Source organism: Gopherus flavomarginatus, chromosome 12 (genome assembly GCF_025201925.1).
Source record: "Gopherus flavomarginatus isolate rGopFla2 chromosome 12, rGopFla2.mat.asm, whole genome shotgun sequence".
NCBI classification, from domain to species: domain Eukaryota; kingdom Metazoa; phylum Chordata; order Testudines; family Testudinidae; genus Gopherus; species Gopherus flavomarginatus.
Window position 1 is genome coordinate 27,882,539 of NC_066628.1, and position 19,113 is coordinate 27,901,651.

Consider the following 19,113-nt stretch of genomic DNA (forward strand, 5'->3'; position numbering starts at 1 on the left):
ACTAGGATTACGTTTTCATCCCAATCACTCCCATCATCTCTTTCTGAAAAGGAAGAATTTTCATTATGCAGATATGAAAAAGGAACTGAAAGGATATAGTTTAATAAATGTGATGTCAAATAATAAGCTCTAAGTATGAATTCAGCTTTCGAGGAGAACAGCAGTAGTCAAAGTAGCATATTAACTCCATATTTATAATTTTGCAAAATGCAGATGATAAGATTGTGCATGTGGTTTATGAGATAAAATACTGAATCATATATTTTGCATTTAAGAAAAAACTGCTTTCTTGACAAAGGAATTGAAGACTCTTCTTTGCTTCTCCCTCTGACTACTTTTTAGTCACTTAAATTATCCATTCTTTGCAAAGATTCATTTTGACACAAACTGCTGCATATATATAATGCACATTATGTTCTTTGAAAAACTGCCAGGGCCTTTTGATCAAGTGGGTCAGATATAAAAGGCTTGCAGCTCATTGGCTACATTGTATGTTCAAAATATTAATGACAGAATATCACAGTCTTAATTAAATCCATTCCATGTACCCCAATAAATATGTAAGGGTATTTATTGGAATTTCTTTGATAAAACACTGTAAAGCCCAGTGGCCGAGGCAGGCTAAGGGGCAGTCCAGAATAGTGGTCAGGTGTGTGTGGGTGGTCAGGTGGCCGGGAGGTCAATCAGTATCAGATGCGTCCATTGCTATCATCACAGTTCTCACAGGGGTCGATAGCCTGAAGATCCAGTCCAAGGGGCCAGGTCAGTGAGTTAGGGATGTGAGGTCAGATGAGGCAGCCAGGCAGGGCGGTCTATGCAACAGCCTGTAGCTCAGACAGCTTTCTCTTCCTGTTGGGGTCTTTGTATGATCCATATATCCAATGAGAATGATGTCTGTGCAGCCAAACAGAGGCCTGGAGTGTGGGTCTGTAAGCCTTTAGCACTAAGGCTATTGGTCAGAAGCAGTGGCTCAATGTGCTGCTGTGGCATGGAGGCTGTCTAGAAACTCAGCAAGCCTGGGTTCAATACTGGTATCCTCACATCACCCCCGTGACCTTGGGGGTTCCAAAGAACTGGATTTATCCAGGTGAAAGGCTCCAGTCTTTTCAGGAGTGTGCACAGAATGGTTTTGTTCCCAGAACTGCACCTGTGGCCTGTACCTTTCCCACTCAACAGGTAACATATCTTTCTTCTTCATATATGGGAGTCTAGCATCTGTTGGTCTAAGTACTACTGTTATCTAGGAGGTTGTATGCAGTGTTGTTGTAGCTGTGTTGGTCCCAGGATATTAGAGAGATGAGGTGGGTGAGGTAACAGCTTTAGTAGTGCTGTATATCTCATAAGACATCATTGGTTAGATGCTGAAAGATCACGGCTATGTTAGTAAGTCTGAAATGCATCAGTAGTTATTTAAAGGGGCCATACCGACTACCTGAGCAGATTCTGACTAGATTGTATGCCCCCTGATGTCTAACTTGGTGAATACCCAGGCTGCTCCTACCTGGCCCAGGAGCTCTGGCTCACAGTAGTGAGTATTGTTTCCATATGGTGATTTTATTTAGGGTATGGCAGTCCACACATTTTTCTTAAGGAGCCATCTGTCTTCTTCACGAAGTGGACAGGGGCCTTGGCTGGGAGCATAAAACACAGGATAAAACCTGTGGAAGCTCATTCTGTTGCCCGAGCATCTCCCCCTGTTTCCGAAGCCTGGGCAAGGTGTCCAACCTGTGGTTCTGGTGGCTTGAGCTTGAAAGTCAGGAGGTAGTTGTCTCAGCAAAACTTGGAATGAAATGCCACAGTGTTCTGACGCCAAGAGATATGAGGGTCATGTTTTGTCAACCATGGGATTCTTGAGTATCCAAGGAAAGGGTGGGGACCAGATCAGGTTAAACTGAAGAAGCTCATGGTGCTCCTCAGCCATCGCCTCCAAAACTGTAGTTTCTTGACCGATGGGGCCGGAGGCAAGCAGTGATCCATCATCCATCTCAACTAAATCAGTAGCGTTCTTAGGCTGTATTGGTAGGCCTGATAGCATCCATGAAGTTATTGGCAGCCACAGAGTCAATCAGGACCTTCTCGGTGGGACGTACCTGTCCAGAAACCCAGAGCTGAAGTTGTAGAGTTGTAGGTGTGGGACATTTTCAAGATGTCAGGCCAGGCACCTGGAATAGGTTGCTGGAGGGAGCTTTGTGGAGTTTTCCCAGTGTTGCCCAGGCTTGACCCCCTTAACAAGGCTGGGTATGGTCATTTCCCAGAATCATGCAGTTCAGGGACTTGTTAGGACAGATGTACACCACATGGCTGGTGCCAGCACTGTAAAAATATGTTTTCATGCTGTTGGCATTCCCATTTGGAAAGGTCCGGTCAGGATGGTCAGGCCTGTATTCACCTCCTAGGGGAAGGAAGCCTTTACAAGGGTTGTGGGCAGTGTCTGGATGTGGGATTGAATCCATTTCCTCTCATGTCACTGCTCACTAAGTCAGGTGTTGCTTCAGAGACACAGCTCATTAAATGCATCTTGATCAGCAGCAGGCTCCATGCAAGCAAGCTCATCTTTTATTTCCTTGCTGAGACCAAGATGGAATTGATGTAGCTGGGCTGGCTCATTCCAAGCCATATCCATCATATAGTTCTGTTAAAAGTACTGTGGGTTTGCATCCTGAAGGTCAGTGTAGGGGGTGGGGCCTCAGAAGACCTTCCCACTTGCAGTTCTGTGACCTGTTCCCTCAGGATGTGGTTTTCCACCCAAAGCTGATCCATTGTGGCCTGTAAGGCTTGGTTTTCCACCTGTAGGCAAGTGATCTGCTCCTGGAGGCTCAGTGTACCCTAGCGCGCCCCATATCTGTGGATTCCATGCCTAGGAGGAGACTAAAGTGATCTTAGCAAACTGTAATGCCTGTTGGCCAAGGTGGGCCAGAGAGCAGGCCAGAGCAGTGGTCAAGTGTCTGCAGATAGTCTGTTAACCAGGAGACCATTTGGTATCAGAGAAATTCAGGGCAACACTTGGAGTTCTCGCAGGGGTCAGTAGTTGGAAGATACAATCCAAGGGGCTGAGTCAGTGGGTTAGGGAGGCAAGATGAAAAGTCAGGTCAGGCAAGGCAGCAAGGCAAGATGGTCTAAAAAGCAACTAGTGGGAACAGCGTGTTTCTCGGACAGCTTCCACTTTTTGATGGGGTCTTTGTGTAGTTCAGGTACCTAGTTAGAATGCTGAAATTTGGATGTGTCACAGGGGTGGGCCTTTTGCACCTAGGTTGTTGGTCAGGGTGTTAGTCAGGGTAGGGGCCCAGGCTGCAACAGATGCATCTGGGAGGTGAATGCCTGGCAGCAAGGATGCTGTTCTGGGAAGAAGACTGCTAAGCAGATAAGGAGTCCACCTATCGAGGAAGGGGAAGAGCATATTTGAATACTGAGGGTTGACTAGGTCCAGAGGCCCCTTGCTGGAGGCCTCGTGGCCCTGCCTCAGAATAAAAAGAGTGAGAAGTCCTCCAGGCAGCCTACTGGGGCTGCAGAGGAATAGCCAATAAGAGGGGCTGCTGGAGAGACCAGGCAGGAGCCAGAAAGCCCCTATATAAGTCAAGCAGCAGAGGACTCACCTCAGTTGCTGTGTGGAACTTGAGGAATGAAGACCGGATGACTGACTGGAAGAGAAACAGGACCATGGACAGCTCCCTGCAGACAGGACTGAAGCCCAGGGAAGGTTGCTGAAGACCTGTTGCCTGGCTGGTGGGAAAAGCAACAGAACCATGAAGAGATCAGTGAAGGCAGGCTGAAGCCCTGGGGAACTGAGCACAGGACCTGACCAGGGCAGCAAGCATGCCGAGATCTGCCCCACTGGTCTGGTTGAAGAATGAGCCCAGGGAGGCCTGCTGAAACACCACCAGCTGCGGGTACTGAATGGGCCCTGGTTGGGTGGTTAAGAAGACAGTGCCTCTAGGAGAAGCCATAGAGCTACGGCACCATACCAGGGCCGTGAAAAGCACTTGGCTTCATACCCTGGAATGGGAGACAGAGTGTGTGGCTCAGCCAGAGGGCTGAGCTGCTGAAGATCTGCCAAAAGAACATTGGCCAGGGGGTGAGGCACTCACAAGAGGTGAGTGCCACCTCAATGTATGACCAAAACCCAAAAATAGACTCTCACTCAACCGAGAAAAAGGGGACCGTACATGAGAGGTGGGTGCCACCCTGTGAAAAAGAACTGTATATGCAGGCACTGTTGGCCAGAGAAAGGGGGCGCAAGCGAGAGTTCGGGTGCTGACCCCATTACAGATACAGACTGGCTAATTGAGTGATGAGAGCTTTAAACTAGGTCCAATGGGGGCAGTGACAAAAGCCCACAGGTAAGTCAAAAACATGGAGACCTGGGAGAAGGGTCAAAATCTTGGGGGAGCATGAGCTGTTACAGTAGGGATAAGGGAAAGACCAGAGAGAACATTAGGGGTGGGGGCCATTTCAATATCTTAGATGTCTGTATACTAATGTGAGACGTATGGGGAATAAGCAGGAAAAACTTGAAATGCTGGTTACTAAACACAACTATGACATAGTTGACATTACAAAAACTTGATGGGATAATACACGTGACAGGAATATTGGTATGGAAGGGTACAGCTTGCTCATTGGGGAAAAGTAGGGAAGAAAGGGAGGATGTGTTGCCTTATGTATCAAAGATGTGTATAAACTTGGAATGAGGTTGCGCAGGAAAGAGGAGACAGAGTTGTTGAAAGTCTCTGTTAAGGATAAAAGAGGAAAAAAACAAGTGTTATGTCATAGTAAGAGTCTACTACAGACCACCTAATTAGGAAGAAGAGGCGGATGAGGCTATTTTTAAAAGAACTGACAAAATCTACCAAAGCACAGGACTTGGTGGTGATGGGGTCTGTTGGGAAAATAACACAGCAGGGCACAGATTATCCAACAAGTTCTTGGAGTCTATTGAAGACAATTTTTTATTTCAGAAGGTGGAAAAAAGCTTCTAAGGGAGAGGCTGTTCTAGATTTGATTTTGACAAATAGGGAGGTACTGGTTGAGAAGTTGGGAGTGGAAGGAAGCTTGGGTGAAAGTGATCATGAAATGATGAGTTCATCATTCTAAGGAATGGTAGGAGTCAGTTTGGGCAGTTTTTCAAACAGACATTATTAAAGGTACAAGAACAAATTATCCCACTGCATAGGAAAGATAAGAAATATGGCAAGAGACCAACCTGGCTAACCAGGAAATCTTCAATGATCTGAAACTCAAAAAAGAGTCCTACAAAAAGTGGAAATTAGGTCAAATTACAAAGGATGAATATAAACAAATAACAAGTATGTAGGGACAAAATTAAAAAGGCAAGGGCACAAACTGAGATTAAAGTAGCTAGAGATGTAAAGGTAACAAGAAAACATTCTACGAATACATTAGATGCAAGAGAGACACCGAGGACAGGGTAGGCCCATTACTCAGTTGGGAGGTCGAGGAACTAACAGAAAATGTGGAAATGGCAGAAGTGCTAAATGACTTTTTTTGTTTCAGTTTTCACCAAAAAAGTTAGTAGTGATCAGATGTCTAACATACTGAATACCAGTGAAAATGAGGTACGATCAGAGGCTAAAATAGGGAAAGAACAAGTGAAAAATTACTTAGACAAGTTAAATGTCTTCATGTCACCAGGGCTTAATAAAATACATCCTAGAATACTCAAGGAGGTGACTGAACAGATATCTGAGCTAGTAGAGATTGTCTTAGAAAAGTCATGACAGACAGATTCTAGAGGACTTGAAAAAGGCAAATATAGTGCCCCTCTATAAAAAGGGAAAAAAGGACAACCTGGGAAATTACAGACGAGTCAGCTTAACTTCAGTACCTGGAAAGATATTGGAGCAAATAATTAAGCCATCAATTTGCAGACACGTAGAAGATAATAAGGTGATAAGTAACAGTCAGCATGGATTTGTCAAGAGCAAATCATGACAAACCAACCTGATAGCTTTCTTACAGGATAACAAGCCTTGTGGCTGTGACAGGGGTAGTGGTAGATGATGTATATCTTGACTTTAGTAAGGCTTTTGATACTGACTCTCATGACCTCCTCATAAACAAACTAGGGAAATACAACCTAGGTGGAGCTACTATAAAGTGGATGCATAACTGGTTGGAAAACTGTCCCAGTAGATTAGTTATCAGTGGTTCACAATCAAGCTGGAAGGGCATATTGAGTGTGGTCCCCCAGGGATCTGTTTTGGGTCTGGTTCTGTTCAATATCTTCATTAATGATTTAGAAAATTGCATAGCGAGCACGCTTTTAAAGTTTATAGCTGATTCCAAGCTGGGAGGGGTTTAGGGACAGCTGGACCATGTGCTTGTGTCCCTTACCATCTTGGCTAATAGCCATTGATGGACCCATCTGACTGAAATGTTCTGTGCTGCATGGGAACATTTAGTTATTCATTTTAACCTGTTAACTGAAAGAATTTTTATATCTGATTGAACTGTTCCTATTGGCAGACTGATACTGGTCTCCATCTTAATGTTTGCTGCTGGGCAGATCAGAGATGAACTTCTGAAGTGGTGACTTCTTGCCTGGCTGGCAGCATAGAAATATGGCTTCTCCAGATGCTTCCATGCCTCTTACAGTGATTCCTGAAGCCTTTGTGGGTCAAACAAGGACATAACCTGCCCAGACTGGGGGGTTATTTCTAACCCACCATCACAAATATGGATTCTGCTGTCCTGGGATTTGTTGATGCAAAGGTCATGTCCATTTTCTAGAAATATTAATCCACTCTCTAGATGGAGGGAAAGGTGCAAAACATCACAATATAGGCAGGCACACCAGATGTAGGGTTTTTTTGAGGGTGTGTGATGGGCAGATTAATCTAATTTCCTAGGGTTTTAAAATAAGAAATACATGTGACGGGTTGGATCACAGAAAACCCTTTGGTAACTGCCAACTGATGTGCCAAGACTACTTCTGCCCAGTCAGATTCTGTACCTCACCACTGTAGAATATATTGCAACATCTTTATAGAAGCCATTCTTATTTTGTTGTGAGCACGCCTATGTGGTACTTGGAATCAGTGCAATATTTTAATCAAGTATCATTATTTGAATTTTGAGTTGTACGCTAAATATGTTTGTAATTGTAATCGGCTTCATTATTATACAAAGATTAATATAAATGTTAATGAAATTACCTGGGAGGATGAGTCTGATCTGTTCAGTGGGTTACCAACAGCAGAGTCCTTCAGGAGGGGTTACAGATCCACATGATATCCATAAGTGCTGATTCTACAGTATGATCTTCAATATGTACTAAGCCATTTAGCAAGACAGCTCTGTTGTATCAACCAGGCAAGGTACTAACAAACTTCAACAGGACTTTATTTTTAAAGTGGAAACCTCTTTACTAAGCTGCTGCTGCACCGTCTGTAACTCTCACTCTGCCTCAACTCCTCCCCCCTCCTTCCTGTTTCCTGTTCTTTCAGACTCCCAACAGCCAATGCTCCCAGTTCTAATAATTACAAGCAACATCTAAACACCACAAGCTCCTAATTGGCAATTCACAGGAAAAGGCTCAAGTGCACATGCTATGTCAGCTAAGCTTGGTAATAACTTTGCCAACCAGATCTCTCTGCTCCAGTCTGTGTATGGAGTCGGAGAGGGGCCAGGCAGGGAGGGAGCTGAGAAATTTGGCTTAACACACCCATCTGGGGCCAAGATTTGCCCCTTTTTTGGATATCTGCTCTTAAACATGAAAGACAGGCAGAGCTGGAGAGCCGCACTTTTAGAAGGATGACAAACTCTAGAAGGATCAAAAGTTCCATGGAGATTCTGTTCACAGTCCGTCAGAAGGTTAACATATCCCAGGTTCCAGAGCTATGTGCTATCAGCTCAAGATTAGCATTTATGCCAAGTGTAATTGGGTCACCTGCTGCACAAGCTCCCCCTCACGACCTTGGATGGCTCTGTGGTGCCCTGCCTTACTTTCACCTTCTGTTCAGGGCACTTTAGTCACTCCATACAGTTGAAACATTCAAAGTGTTCCCCTTCTGGGGTCCATATTATTAAATCTTGCAGAACTTCTCAAAATAAAACTCAAACAACAGTCTTCACTCCAGTCCCAAGCTGGGCGCAGCCCTTCCTTCCTGAGGATCTGCCTTCCTGCTCTCCCAGCAGTAACTCCCCAGCCTTCTTGACTGGAGTTAAGCCTTCTGGTCCTGGAGAGGACCCAAGACCTTTTCTGTCTTCTTCGAAAGCCTCCTTTCCCTTTGTGTCTTCTCTGCTGCTGACGCAGGGCCTTGCAGGAGAACTTACTTTCTGCAGTGTCTGCAGACATCTACTAACACACACCTTTTCTCTCTAGGCCTCTTCTTTATCTACCTTAGACCTGATTCAGCCACCTGACCCATCTGTCACATGACATAATTCATTGTTACTCATCCTCCCCATCTGGGGAGAAGAGCTAAACTTATCACAAGTGGGACTGAGGAGCAACTCCCCTTAAGGGGCCAGAAACCCTGTGACACCAAAGTATGGACACTGGACAAATAGCAGATTGTATGTTATGGAGGTGCTGGTCATAGCCACAGAGTGTTAGGAATGATCAGTTTTGTTCTTGAAGCAAGAATTCAGCTTATTATATATGAAGAATACAGCATATCCTCAAATGTACACCGCTTTCTATCCCCCTCCTCCCCCCGAAGCAGGGAAAGTGGCACGGGATCACCTCACCCACAGAAGTGGCAGGAGGGGGCCTCTTCAGTACTTACCCCAACAGCTGGAGTGTAACTGCTTGGGTGGGTACATGAGCAGGACCTGCCACATTCAGAGTCCTCTGCAGAGGAGGTGTTGGCAGGGCAGCAGGTCATTTGGGGTGGCACAGTTCTTGCCTTTCTGAACTATAGTTTCAGGTAATCTGCAGACTCGGGCAAATGCCCCTGAACTGATTACACTCAGGGCATGTTTTCAGGATTTCAGGATTTTCTTTTCAACCATGAGAACTAGTGACTCCCTTTAAAATAGAACCCAGGTTCTGATGTAATCGCATGACTCCAGGACATGAGGCCTGAGAGATGAGCCTATAATGCCTGTGCCTTAATCCCATTCTGGAGTTAAGGGTAAATTTAAAAGCAATCCAGACATGTTAGATGATGGAAATACAAAGTTCACACACACTACCACACCCTTAACTTCGCCCTTGAGTGGCACCATGCAATGACGATATGATGGCAGCATTGTGGTCTCAGGTCAGATGAATTTTATGGATAATTTTTCATTCTTGACTTTTTTTTATTAAATGGAGATATCCACACAAATGTACTAATACTAACAGCCTCAATCCTGGAGTCCTTACTTCCTAACTCCTTACTCAGGCTTCGCTGGGACTTTCATGATGAGGTCCATCACTCCTAGAACACGCACTACTGACCAGCTAAAATGGCAGCAGATGGTAGCCTAGAAAGGGGGGTGCGCATGAACTGAAGGAGGTGTTTGTACAGGGTCACATAAATTAATGGTGCTATGCACACTTTAATCCCAATATAACAGTAATAACTTAGTCAAGGGGAGAAAGTGGTGAAGGTTTTGAAGGAAGACGGGGGCATAAGGTGCAGTGAGCTTGTCAGCCTCTATAAAAGTAACGAGGATGATTAAAATGTACCTCTTGTCTTGAGTGCTGATTGAAGTTTGACAAACGCATCATGTCTTTATTTTTACCATCATTAGTTTTGTACTCCTGAGCTGAATAATTCAGGTAGTGCAGCTAAACAAAAACAACACCTCTGGCAAATGAATAATACAAAACAAAACCTAGTCTGGGAAGATGGCAAATAATCCATCATTATCTAATCCTTCTAGTTAACATTATTCAAATGGAATAGTTCATTTGCCAATGTGTCAGCTTCCAGCACGACCCAATTTATCAATCTTAGCTGGACATAGGCATGGCTTTACCATCCTCCGTGGAGCAGTGTATCTCGGGCTCTGAGGATGCTATCTTCCCTGAGGAGCCATGAGCAAACCCACAGCAAATGGAGGAGAGAAATGGGAAAATACATTTACACTCAAGAAAAAAGACCTTTCTAATGCATATGGAAGGTATAAGGCCATAGAGTTTAAGGCCAGAAGGAGTCATCAGATCATCTAGTCAGAACTCTTGATACCGCAGGCCGCCACCACCACCCAGCACCTGCTAAATTCAAGACTAAATTTTTTAACTGAAATTAAACCAAAGTATTACTGCCCCTGGGAGACTACACAGGCACAGAATAGAAGGGATTGAGTGCCAGTGCCCAAGATAGCAATGCAGTGGTAAGAAGAGCCTTATAATATCCAAGCTAGTTAAGCTGGATATCAAACACTGAACATTAACTCAGCAGTTCTGCTTTTGCCAAGTACTAAAAGTTCAAACAAGGACCATAATGAACTGACTGCATGTTCTTCCCCCAAGCACTGCTCTAAACACATCATGGGATGCTAAGCTTGTGGGGAGTCTTTACCTTATTTCCACTGGGGAGGCCTGCATCTCAGGCCCATTGGTGGAGTAATACTACGGCACACTTGGAGAATTCATAGCTTGGACAACTAGTTACATGCAGAGCTTGAACTTTTAGAACTTTGGAATAGAAATGAACATTCCCAGACCGCAGATATAATCCTGCTGCTGACACTGAAATAATTTGATTTGCTATTGGCTTCAGTTACAGCTAGCCAGGACCCTGTAAGTTTTCACAGACTGCACTGTGTGCTACCCCTGCCACTCAGAAAGAATTACGTCTCAACATTCACAAAACTGCCAGTTTTTCTTCCTTAAAGTCAGCCTTTGCCAAGATGCCTATACATTACTACTGTCTGGCATTGGCTAGCCTGGTGGCCACCTGTGACCATTAGCAACACTGTAATGAGCAATTTATGCAAACACATCTGTGTCCACCATCATCTTGTCCTCCTCATTTGCCTGTTTATTCATCTATCATGCACTGTTTAAACCTTAGATTGGAAGCTCTGTGGGACTGTTTGTGTTACTCATTCATACAGGATCTATTACTAAAGTGGGACACTTAGGCACAATAATAACAATAATGATGAACAAAGTAAGGCTATTTTTAGTCACCTGACAAGTTACTGGACTGGAGTGAGTGAGCAGAATTTTGCAAGGTTAAATAAAACAAATGTAAAGCCTATAAATTACGTATATTTGTGTTGCTTGTTCCTTTCTCCTCACCTTTGTGTATTGGATCTTTCCTTAAACGTAATCACAGGGACCATAGTGCTCTGTGCTGAGAGCCTCTGCTACTACCTTATATTTACTCCGAAAAACTGTTCAGAGGTGCTCAATATAAAATAGTGACACTACAGGAGCAATCTCATGTTAAAAACAGTATACTTTATAAAAACACATCTCACAAATAATACCCTAGATTGTTCAAACTGCTAGAGAGTTTAAAATCTCCCTTGCTTTCACAGTGTTGCTTATCCTCACAATTCTGTCATGAGTCTTGTGGCATTTGGGGTGTTTCTTAAAGCCGCAGAAGCTGGAAGCCTGGGATTAGATGACACTCTCAGCTTTCTCTTTCTTTTTTTTTTTTTTCCCCAATGGAAGTTTCTAGTGCTCAAGGTGAGGGAGAAAAGCTTGAAAACTTGAAACTAAGTGGACCCAAAGGGCTCAAAAAGCAGAAGGCATATAAGAAGACTCCACATTTTATTATTATTTTTTAAAACCTCATTTTTAAACAGTCTCAGGATTTGGGGGGCCCTATTCATGATTTTTAAACACTTGGGGATGGAAAGCAGTTTGCTGTTGATCCTATTTTACTTGTTTATATTATTAACCTCAGGGTGGGACATAGAAAATAGACTTGTCACTTTCACTTTCAGATTCTAACGCAACAGAACAATGCTGCAGTGTCTGGGTTGAAAGTATACAGCGGGAGGGTTATCTGGGTTGTTTTTAAACTATTTCCATTAAAATTAAAGATTAAAAAAAATCCATGGACCTATTTCTACTTGTCTTAGGTTGTGTAAAATCTCATTTTAGCAACACTTACATTTTGGGGCAGATTTGACCTGATAGTGTCCTTAAAAATGACTGCATTCAGTGATAAGAATAAGTATTCTCTCTGTGGCAAATTGCCGGCACTATTTTGATGGGTCTCGCGCTTTCTCTTCTTTGGGGAGGGTTCAGGGCACCAGTTCTTGCCCCTGCAGTGGAATGTTAACTGCCCCACTAGTGTCCTAGAGGAGGGGAGTGGAGAGGGAGGGACCTGGATCCGCCCTCTACTCCAGGTCCCAGCCCAGGGGCCCTGAGGATAGTGGTAAACCACTTGAACTGACACTTCCTTCCCCTGGGCGACTTCCCTCTCCTGCCCTTCAGCTTGTGGGGGGCTTCCTGCCCTCCCTCTGTACAAGCCAGGTGCCCCTTTACCTAGGGTCTTGGACGTCTTAGCTCACCACAGCACTTCTACAAACTGTCATCTGCTTCCCTTCAAACTGTTCTCTGCTCCAGCACCAATTCCTCTCTGCTCCAACTCCTTCAAACTGTTCTCTGCTCCAACTCCCACACTGTCTGATTGAAGCAGGGAGGTTTTATCATGTGACTGGCCTCAGGTGCTCTAATTGGCTTCAGGTGCTCTAATTAATCTATAGCAAACTTTCTTCCCCTTACAGGGAATAAGGCTCCCTTCTAACCCTCTCCTGCTGCCCTCTGGCCATGCTGTATCACACTCTCCAATAAATACACTACTGTAGGCCTTTGTGTATCTGGCACTGGAAGATAAATTCTATAAAATAACAGCGACACCAAACCTTTGAAGTTGTTCTTGTGCTTAAAACATTCAACCCATTCCCTGGAGGCAGCAGCCCAGTGAGGCGTTGTGTGTTGCTGCCCCATCTGCCTGGAGCTTCTCCTCATCCCTTTGAGACACACTCTCACATCCTCATCTCTCTGTAAAGCTCTCCCTTTCTCTCTGTCCTCAGATCGACTCTCTGCGATACTGCAGATAAAGGACACAATGTAAATATAAACCAAATTGAATTGTGATGGCAAATGGTAATTTTGTCTCTAAGGAAAAGATTAGCATGCCCCTTGTATTTGCTACAGTGAGGGCAGAGGAGGATTTTATTTTGCATATGCGAATATGTGAAATTCACAGACCTAGAGCCTCGCCCCATCAGGGTTTGAACCCATTCATGACTCGGATGTGAGACTTCTAATGAAAACAAAAGCAATACAGCAAGTTGTGCTGGTGATTCAGTAGGTGGAATTCTTCTCTCTGAGATAACACTGATGCGGTGCTGCCTCGATTTTTCACATTTGCTCTCTGGTCACCCTAGGTGCGTCTTTGCACTGCTAGTGGCCTTGTGCTGCTCTAGGGGCCACCTTTTGGGTGAGACACAATTCAGGGCCTTCATACTTGCAACCGTTAACAATGCTCTGGCACCTTTGCAAGAGAAGGAGCAATAGCCCTGGTCTCCCAACTTGGTTAATACATTCTGTCCTCTCCATTGCCTCAGCGGCTTAATTGGAGAAGTTATTCTCCACTTACCCTCCTCAATGCTGTCATGGCATGTTGGTGCAGAATGGCTGTATTTCACAGCTTGGGGAGTGGTGCCTGTGTGTGTACTCATCAGCACTATTTTTGAGCTTCTACCTTCTGGGAAGAGTAATGTATTATGGCTGTTGGAAGCACTTAGATATGATGAGCACTAACATGAGAAGCTGGACAGGCAGAGAGAGAGTGTGTATGTGAGGAGAGATAGCAAGTGTGTATGGGGATAGAAAAAGACGGATTTATTCTGAACTTCCTCATAGTTCAGGGGTGTCCAGAATTTGTTTTGAGCTTATACGTAATATACTTTGCATTTACAGAGTTAATTTCATCCTACATGACCCTATGGTTCTATGATTCTAAGGATCTCATGCACTTTATACATATAATTGGGGCCCTGATTCAGGACAATGCTTAACCATGGGTTTAAGTCCCGTTACCCTTAAAGTTAAGTAAATGCTCAAGTGCTGTCATGAATAGGATGCCTTCCTGAATCCGGGCCTAATTCACTAAGCCTCACACCACACCTCTGAGATATAATACTGTATTCTTCACCTTGTACAAATGGCTTAACTGAGCCATAGAGAGGCTAGGTGACTGACAACAAGGAAGTAAGCCAACTGGGAATAGAACGCAGGAGCCTGGCTCCTTGGCTTCTGCTTTAACCACTCCAACATAGCAAAACTGTAGCAGCTAGTAGCTGTCAGAAATGCTTCCCAGGGGCATGTTGTATTTCTGTCCTAAATGGAGTTCACTGAACTTTTCCAGAGCTTGTCATCTATGGAGGAATTCCGGAACCTGGATCGGGATATTGAGGGATCTGCCAAACGCTGGAAAAAATTTGTAGAATCTGAATGCCCTGAAAAGGAGAAGTTCCCTCAGGAATGGAAGAGCAAGTCAGCTCTGCAGCGTCTGTGCATGTTGAGAGCCATCCGGCCTGATCGCATGACTTATGCTGTCCGGTAAGGGTACCCAGTGGCCATCATTGTTGTGCTCTTATTTGGGGGTGGAGGGTGAGGAGACTGTTTAACCGTGTGCTCAAGAAAGCAGAGCTGATTCAGAAAATGTGTTCACATTATTTAACCTTAATATATGAATCTCACACAATCTTCTTCTAAAAGATTCTTGTTAATTGCCCTAAATGAATCATCTCTAACTGCAGTGCAATGCACCCACTCCACTTAATCAGGACCCTCTTAATCAGGAAACCCATTTCATCAGGATGACTGCCAGGGAAACTAATCATACGTAGTAGCAGCTTAAATAAAACTGTATGAAGAGCAGACATATATGGTCAAAAATTGAGTGATATCAAACAGGAATTGTGCAGCTTTTTGTACATAAATGGTCCTTTATTCCTAAATCTTTAGAGAAGCTTTCCCTCTTCACAATGAATTCTCCAGCACTGAATGAAAAAAACACCCACAGAATCTGAGATGAACAGATTGAGCTGTATAGAACCTCTTGTTGAACAGACATGATTTCATTATAATACCTCTGCTTTATTATACATGAAAAATAAAGCACAGCTGCAGCAGAATACTTCACAATTATTATTGTTTGTGTGAGTGCCTTGCTGTTTACAAAATCAAATCAAACAGAAAACTCGCCTATTTTCTTATTAATGGATTTGTCTTACTGCTTTGAATAGGCAGCAGTCTCACTACAGTTACTATGAATGGCTGTGGGATACTATCTACCATAATTACTCAAGTTTTGCTTCACAAACTATATATTCAAGAAGAGAAACAAGAACAGGCTGTGACTTCCACAGCAATTGTCCCTTTTATCCTAGCTTGCTCTGGTTTTACACATCAGTCCCTGTCTGTAATGGTTAAGAATAAATAACTCTAGCAGAATCAAACCGTATAATTCATTGTAACTGTTACTAGTTACTAAATTGTTTATAGTTGATATTCCTTAGATGCTGGAGTAAACAGATGTCTTATAGATTGGTTTAATGGTGGAAAAAATAAAACACATGTCATGCTGGTTCTAAAAGTTGTAGTTATAAACTACACCTCTACCCTCATATAACGTGACCCGATATAACATGAATTCGGATATAACGTGGTAAAGTAGCGCTCCGCGAGGGGGAGGCTGTGCACTCCGGCGGATCAAAGCAAGTTCAATATAATGCGGTTTCACCTATAACACGGTAAGATTTTTTGGCTCCCGAGGACAATGTTATATCGGGGTAGAGGTGTATGTTGTGCAGGCAAATAGGCAAACGTTGGGCGGACAACACAGAACAGATGTTCCTGGAAAAACTAAAGGTGTTTCACTCATCAGGACTTGTTCCATGTATATTGTTCTTGTCTCCCAACTTCTGGCATTTCTGTAAGACATTAGTCTTTTACTGAAAAGATTGTTGAATAGCTTTATACAGCTACACAATCGTATATATGTGTATATATAGATTGAGGTCCACATTGTAACTTGCTCTGTGCAGGAACTAGACCTCTGTTTGTGCTTGTACTCCAAGATCTTGACTGAGGCCTTTGGGAGATTCCACAGTCGAATTCTAACCCACCCTTTTCTCACCATTGCTCACAACTTTCTCAGACTCCTTTTGGGCTGGATTTTCCTGCCTTGTCTCATCCCAAATGTAACTTTTTTTCTTGAAAGCTTAACATCAGCTAAACTGTTTCCGAGTTTATGTGAATAGGTATTAAGTTTTACTAGTCTTCCCCTGTTCATTCCAACTGAAATATTTGTACTCACATTACTCAAAAATGGCTGAACCTAGAAATATGAAGTTTAGCTTCTGGTGACAGTACTCCTTGATGATAAGGAAAAAGAATCCAAGATGGAAGAAACCAATTGAGTATTTGTACAGTTCTGGGCATGTAAAATTGACATGTTAATGTAAATGCATTAGAACATGTTATACTTATCATGGAACTGTTTTAGAGCATTGGCCATGCACAATAAGGATAATTCATGATGCCTTCACTAAAGACTTCCATATTATAGATGCTTGACTGTAGGGCTGCCTAAAATAACCAAGGACATTACATACAAAATGAACATGAAGCCAGTGTACTGCTAATGCCCAACATTTTCCAACCTGGATACCCAAAATTAGACTCCTTAATCCACACTTAGTCACTAGGTAGAAGTGGCCTGACTTCCAGAGGCTGAGACACCCTACTCTCATGGAAGTCAGCCATGTGTTTTCTCATAGACTCATAGACTCATAGGTCAGAAGGGACCAACATGATCATCTAGTCCGACCTCCTGCACAAGGCGGGCCACAGAACCCTACCCATCCACTTTTATAACAACCCCTAACCCAGAACCGAGTTATTGAAATCCTCAAAATTGGTTTGAAGACCTCAAGCTGCAGAGAATCCACCAGCAAGCGACCCATGCCCCACGCTGCAGGGGAAGGCGAAAAACCTCCAGGGCCCCTGCCAATCCGCCCTGGAGGAAAATTCCTTCCCGACCCCAAATATGGCGATCAGCTAAACCCTGAGCATGTGGGCAAGACTCACCAGCCAGCACCCAAGAAGGAATTCTCTGCAGTAACTCAGTTCCCATCCCATCCAACATCTCCCCGCAGACCATTGAGCAGACTTATCTGGTGATAATCCAAGATCAATTGCCCCAATTAAACTATCCTATCATAACATCCCCTCCATATACTTATCAAGCTTAGTCTTAAAGCCAGAAAAGTTTTTTGCCCCCACTACTTCCCTCGGAAGGCTATTCCAGAATTTCACTCCCCTAATGGTTAGAAACCTTCGTCTAATTTCAAGTCTAAACTTCCTTATATCCAGTTTGTACCCATTCGTCCTCGTGCCTACATTAGTACTAAACTGAAATAATTCCTCTCCCTCTCTAACGTTAACCCCCCTGATATATTTATATAGAGCAAGCATATCCCCCCGCAGCCTTCTTTTGGCCAGGCTAAACAAGCCAAGCTCTTTGAGTCTGCTTTCATAAGGCAGGTTTTCCATTCCTCAGATCATCCTAGTAGCCCGTCTCTGGACCTTTTCCAGTTTGAATTCACCCTTCTTGAACATGGGACACCAGAACTGCACACAATATTCCAGATGGGGTCTCACCAGCGCCTTATATAATGGTACTAACACCTCCTTATCCATGCTGGAAATACCTCGCCTGATGCATCCTAAAATCGCATTTGCTTTTTTAACAGCCATATCGCATTGGCGGCTCATAGTCATCCTGCTATCAACCAATACCCCAAGGTCCTTCTCCTCCTCTGTCGCTTCCAACTGATGCGTCCCCAACGTATATCTAAAATTCTTATTATTAATCCCTAAGTGCATGACCTTGCACTTTTCACTATTGTATTTCATCCTATTACTATTACTCCAGTTTACAAGGTGGTCCAGGTCTTCCTGAATAGTATCCCTGTCCTTCTCCGTGTTAGCAATACCCTCCAGCTTTGTGTCATCCGCAAACTTTATTAGCACATTCCCGCTCTTTGTGCCAACGTCAGTAATAAAAAGGTTAAATAAGATCGGTCCCAAAACCGATCCTTGAGGGACTCCACTAGTGACCTCCTTCCAGCCTGACAGTTCACCCTTCAATACGACCTGCTGGAATCTCCCCTTTAACCAGTTCCTTATCCACCTTACAACTTTCATATTCATCCCCATCTTTTCCAATTTAACTAACAGTTCCCCATGTGGAACCGTGTCAAACGCCTTACTGAAATCGAGGTAAATTATATCTACCGCATTTCCTTTATCTAAGTAATCTGTCACCTTCTCAAAGAAGGAGATCAGATTGGTTTGGCACGATCTACCTTTAGTAAATCCATGTTGCAATTCGTCCCAATTACCATTGACCTCTATGTCCTTAACTACTTTCTCCCTTAAAATTTTTTCCAAGACCTTACATACTACAGACGTCAAGCTAACAGGCCTATAATTACCCGGATCACTTTTATTCCCTTTCTTAAAAATAGGAACTACGTTAGCAATCCTCCAGTCGTACGGCACAACCCCCGAGTTTATCGATTGCTTAAAAATTCTCGCTAACGGGCTCGCAATTTCATGCGCCAGTTCCTTTAATATCCTCGGATGGAGATTGTCCGGGCCCTCCGATTTTGTCCCATTAAGCTGTTCAAGTTTGGCCTCTACCTCAGTTGCGGTAATATCCACCTCCATATCCACATTCCCGTTTATCATCCCTCCAACATCGCTAAACTCCTCACTAGTCTTATTAAAAACTGAGGCAAAGTACTTATTTAGATATTGGGCCATGCCTAGGTTATCCTTAACCTCCATTCCATCCTCAACGTATAGTGGCCCCACTTCTTCTTTCTTTGTTTTCTTCTTATTTATGTGGCTGTAGAACCTTTTACTATTGGTTTTGATTCCCTTTGCAAGGTCCAGTTCAATGCGGCTTTTAGCCTTCCTCACTTTATCCCTACATGTTCTGACCTCACCAAGGTAGCTTCCCTTGCTAATCCCACCTTTCTTCCACTCCCTGTAAGATTTCTGCTTTTTACTAATCCCCTCTCTGAGTTGCTTGCTCATCCAGCTTGGCCTACAACTCCTGCCCATGGTTTTTTTCCCCTTTCTTGGGAAGCCGTTCCTCTCTCCTCAAGGTAAAC

At 43.7% G+C, this 19,113-nt stretch overlaps 2 protein-coding genes across 7 annotated transcripts in view; one reads left to right on the top strand and one right to left on the bottom strand.

Moving 5' to 3' along the window:
• Positions 1-19,113, top strand: part of DNAH9 (dynein axonemal heavy chain 9) — a 392,319-nt gene that overhangs the window by 302,890 nt on the left and 70,316 nt on the right. For all 6 annotated transcript variants that reach the window (XM_050919194.1, XM_050919196.1, XM_050919197.1 and 3 more), the window contains one exon: positions 14,292-14,485. In XM_050919194.1, coding sequence (XP_050775151.1) covers positions 14,292-14,485 — 194 coding nt within the window. The remainder of the gene's footprint in view (positions 1-14,291; positions 14,486-19,113) is intronic.
• SHISA6 (shisa family member 6) overlaps positions 1-19,113 on the bottom strand; it is a 616,361-nt gene that overhangs the window by 36,871 nt on the left and 560,377 nt on the right. The window lies entirely within an intron of this gene.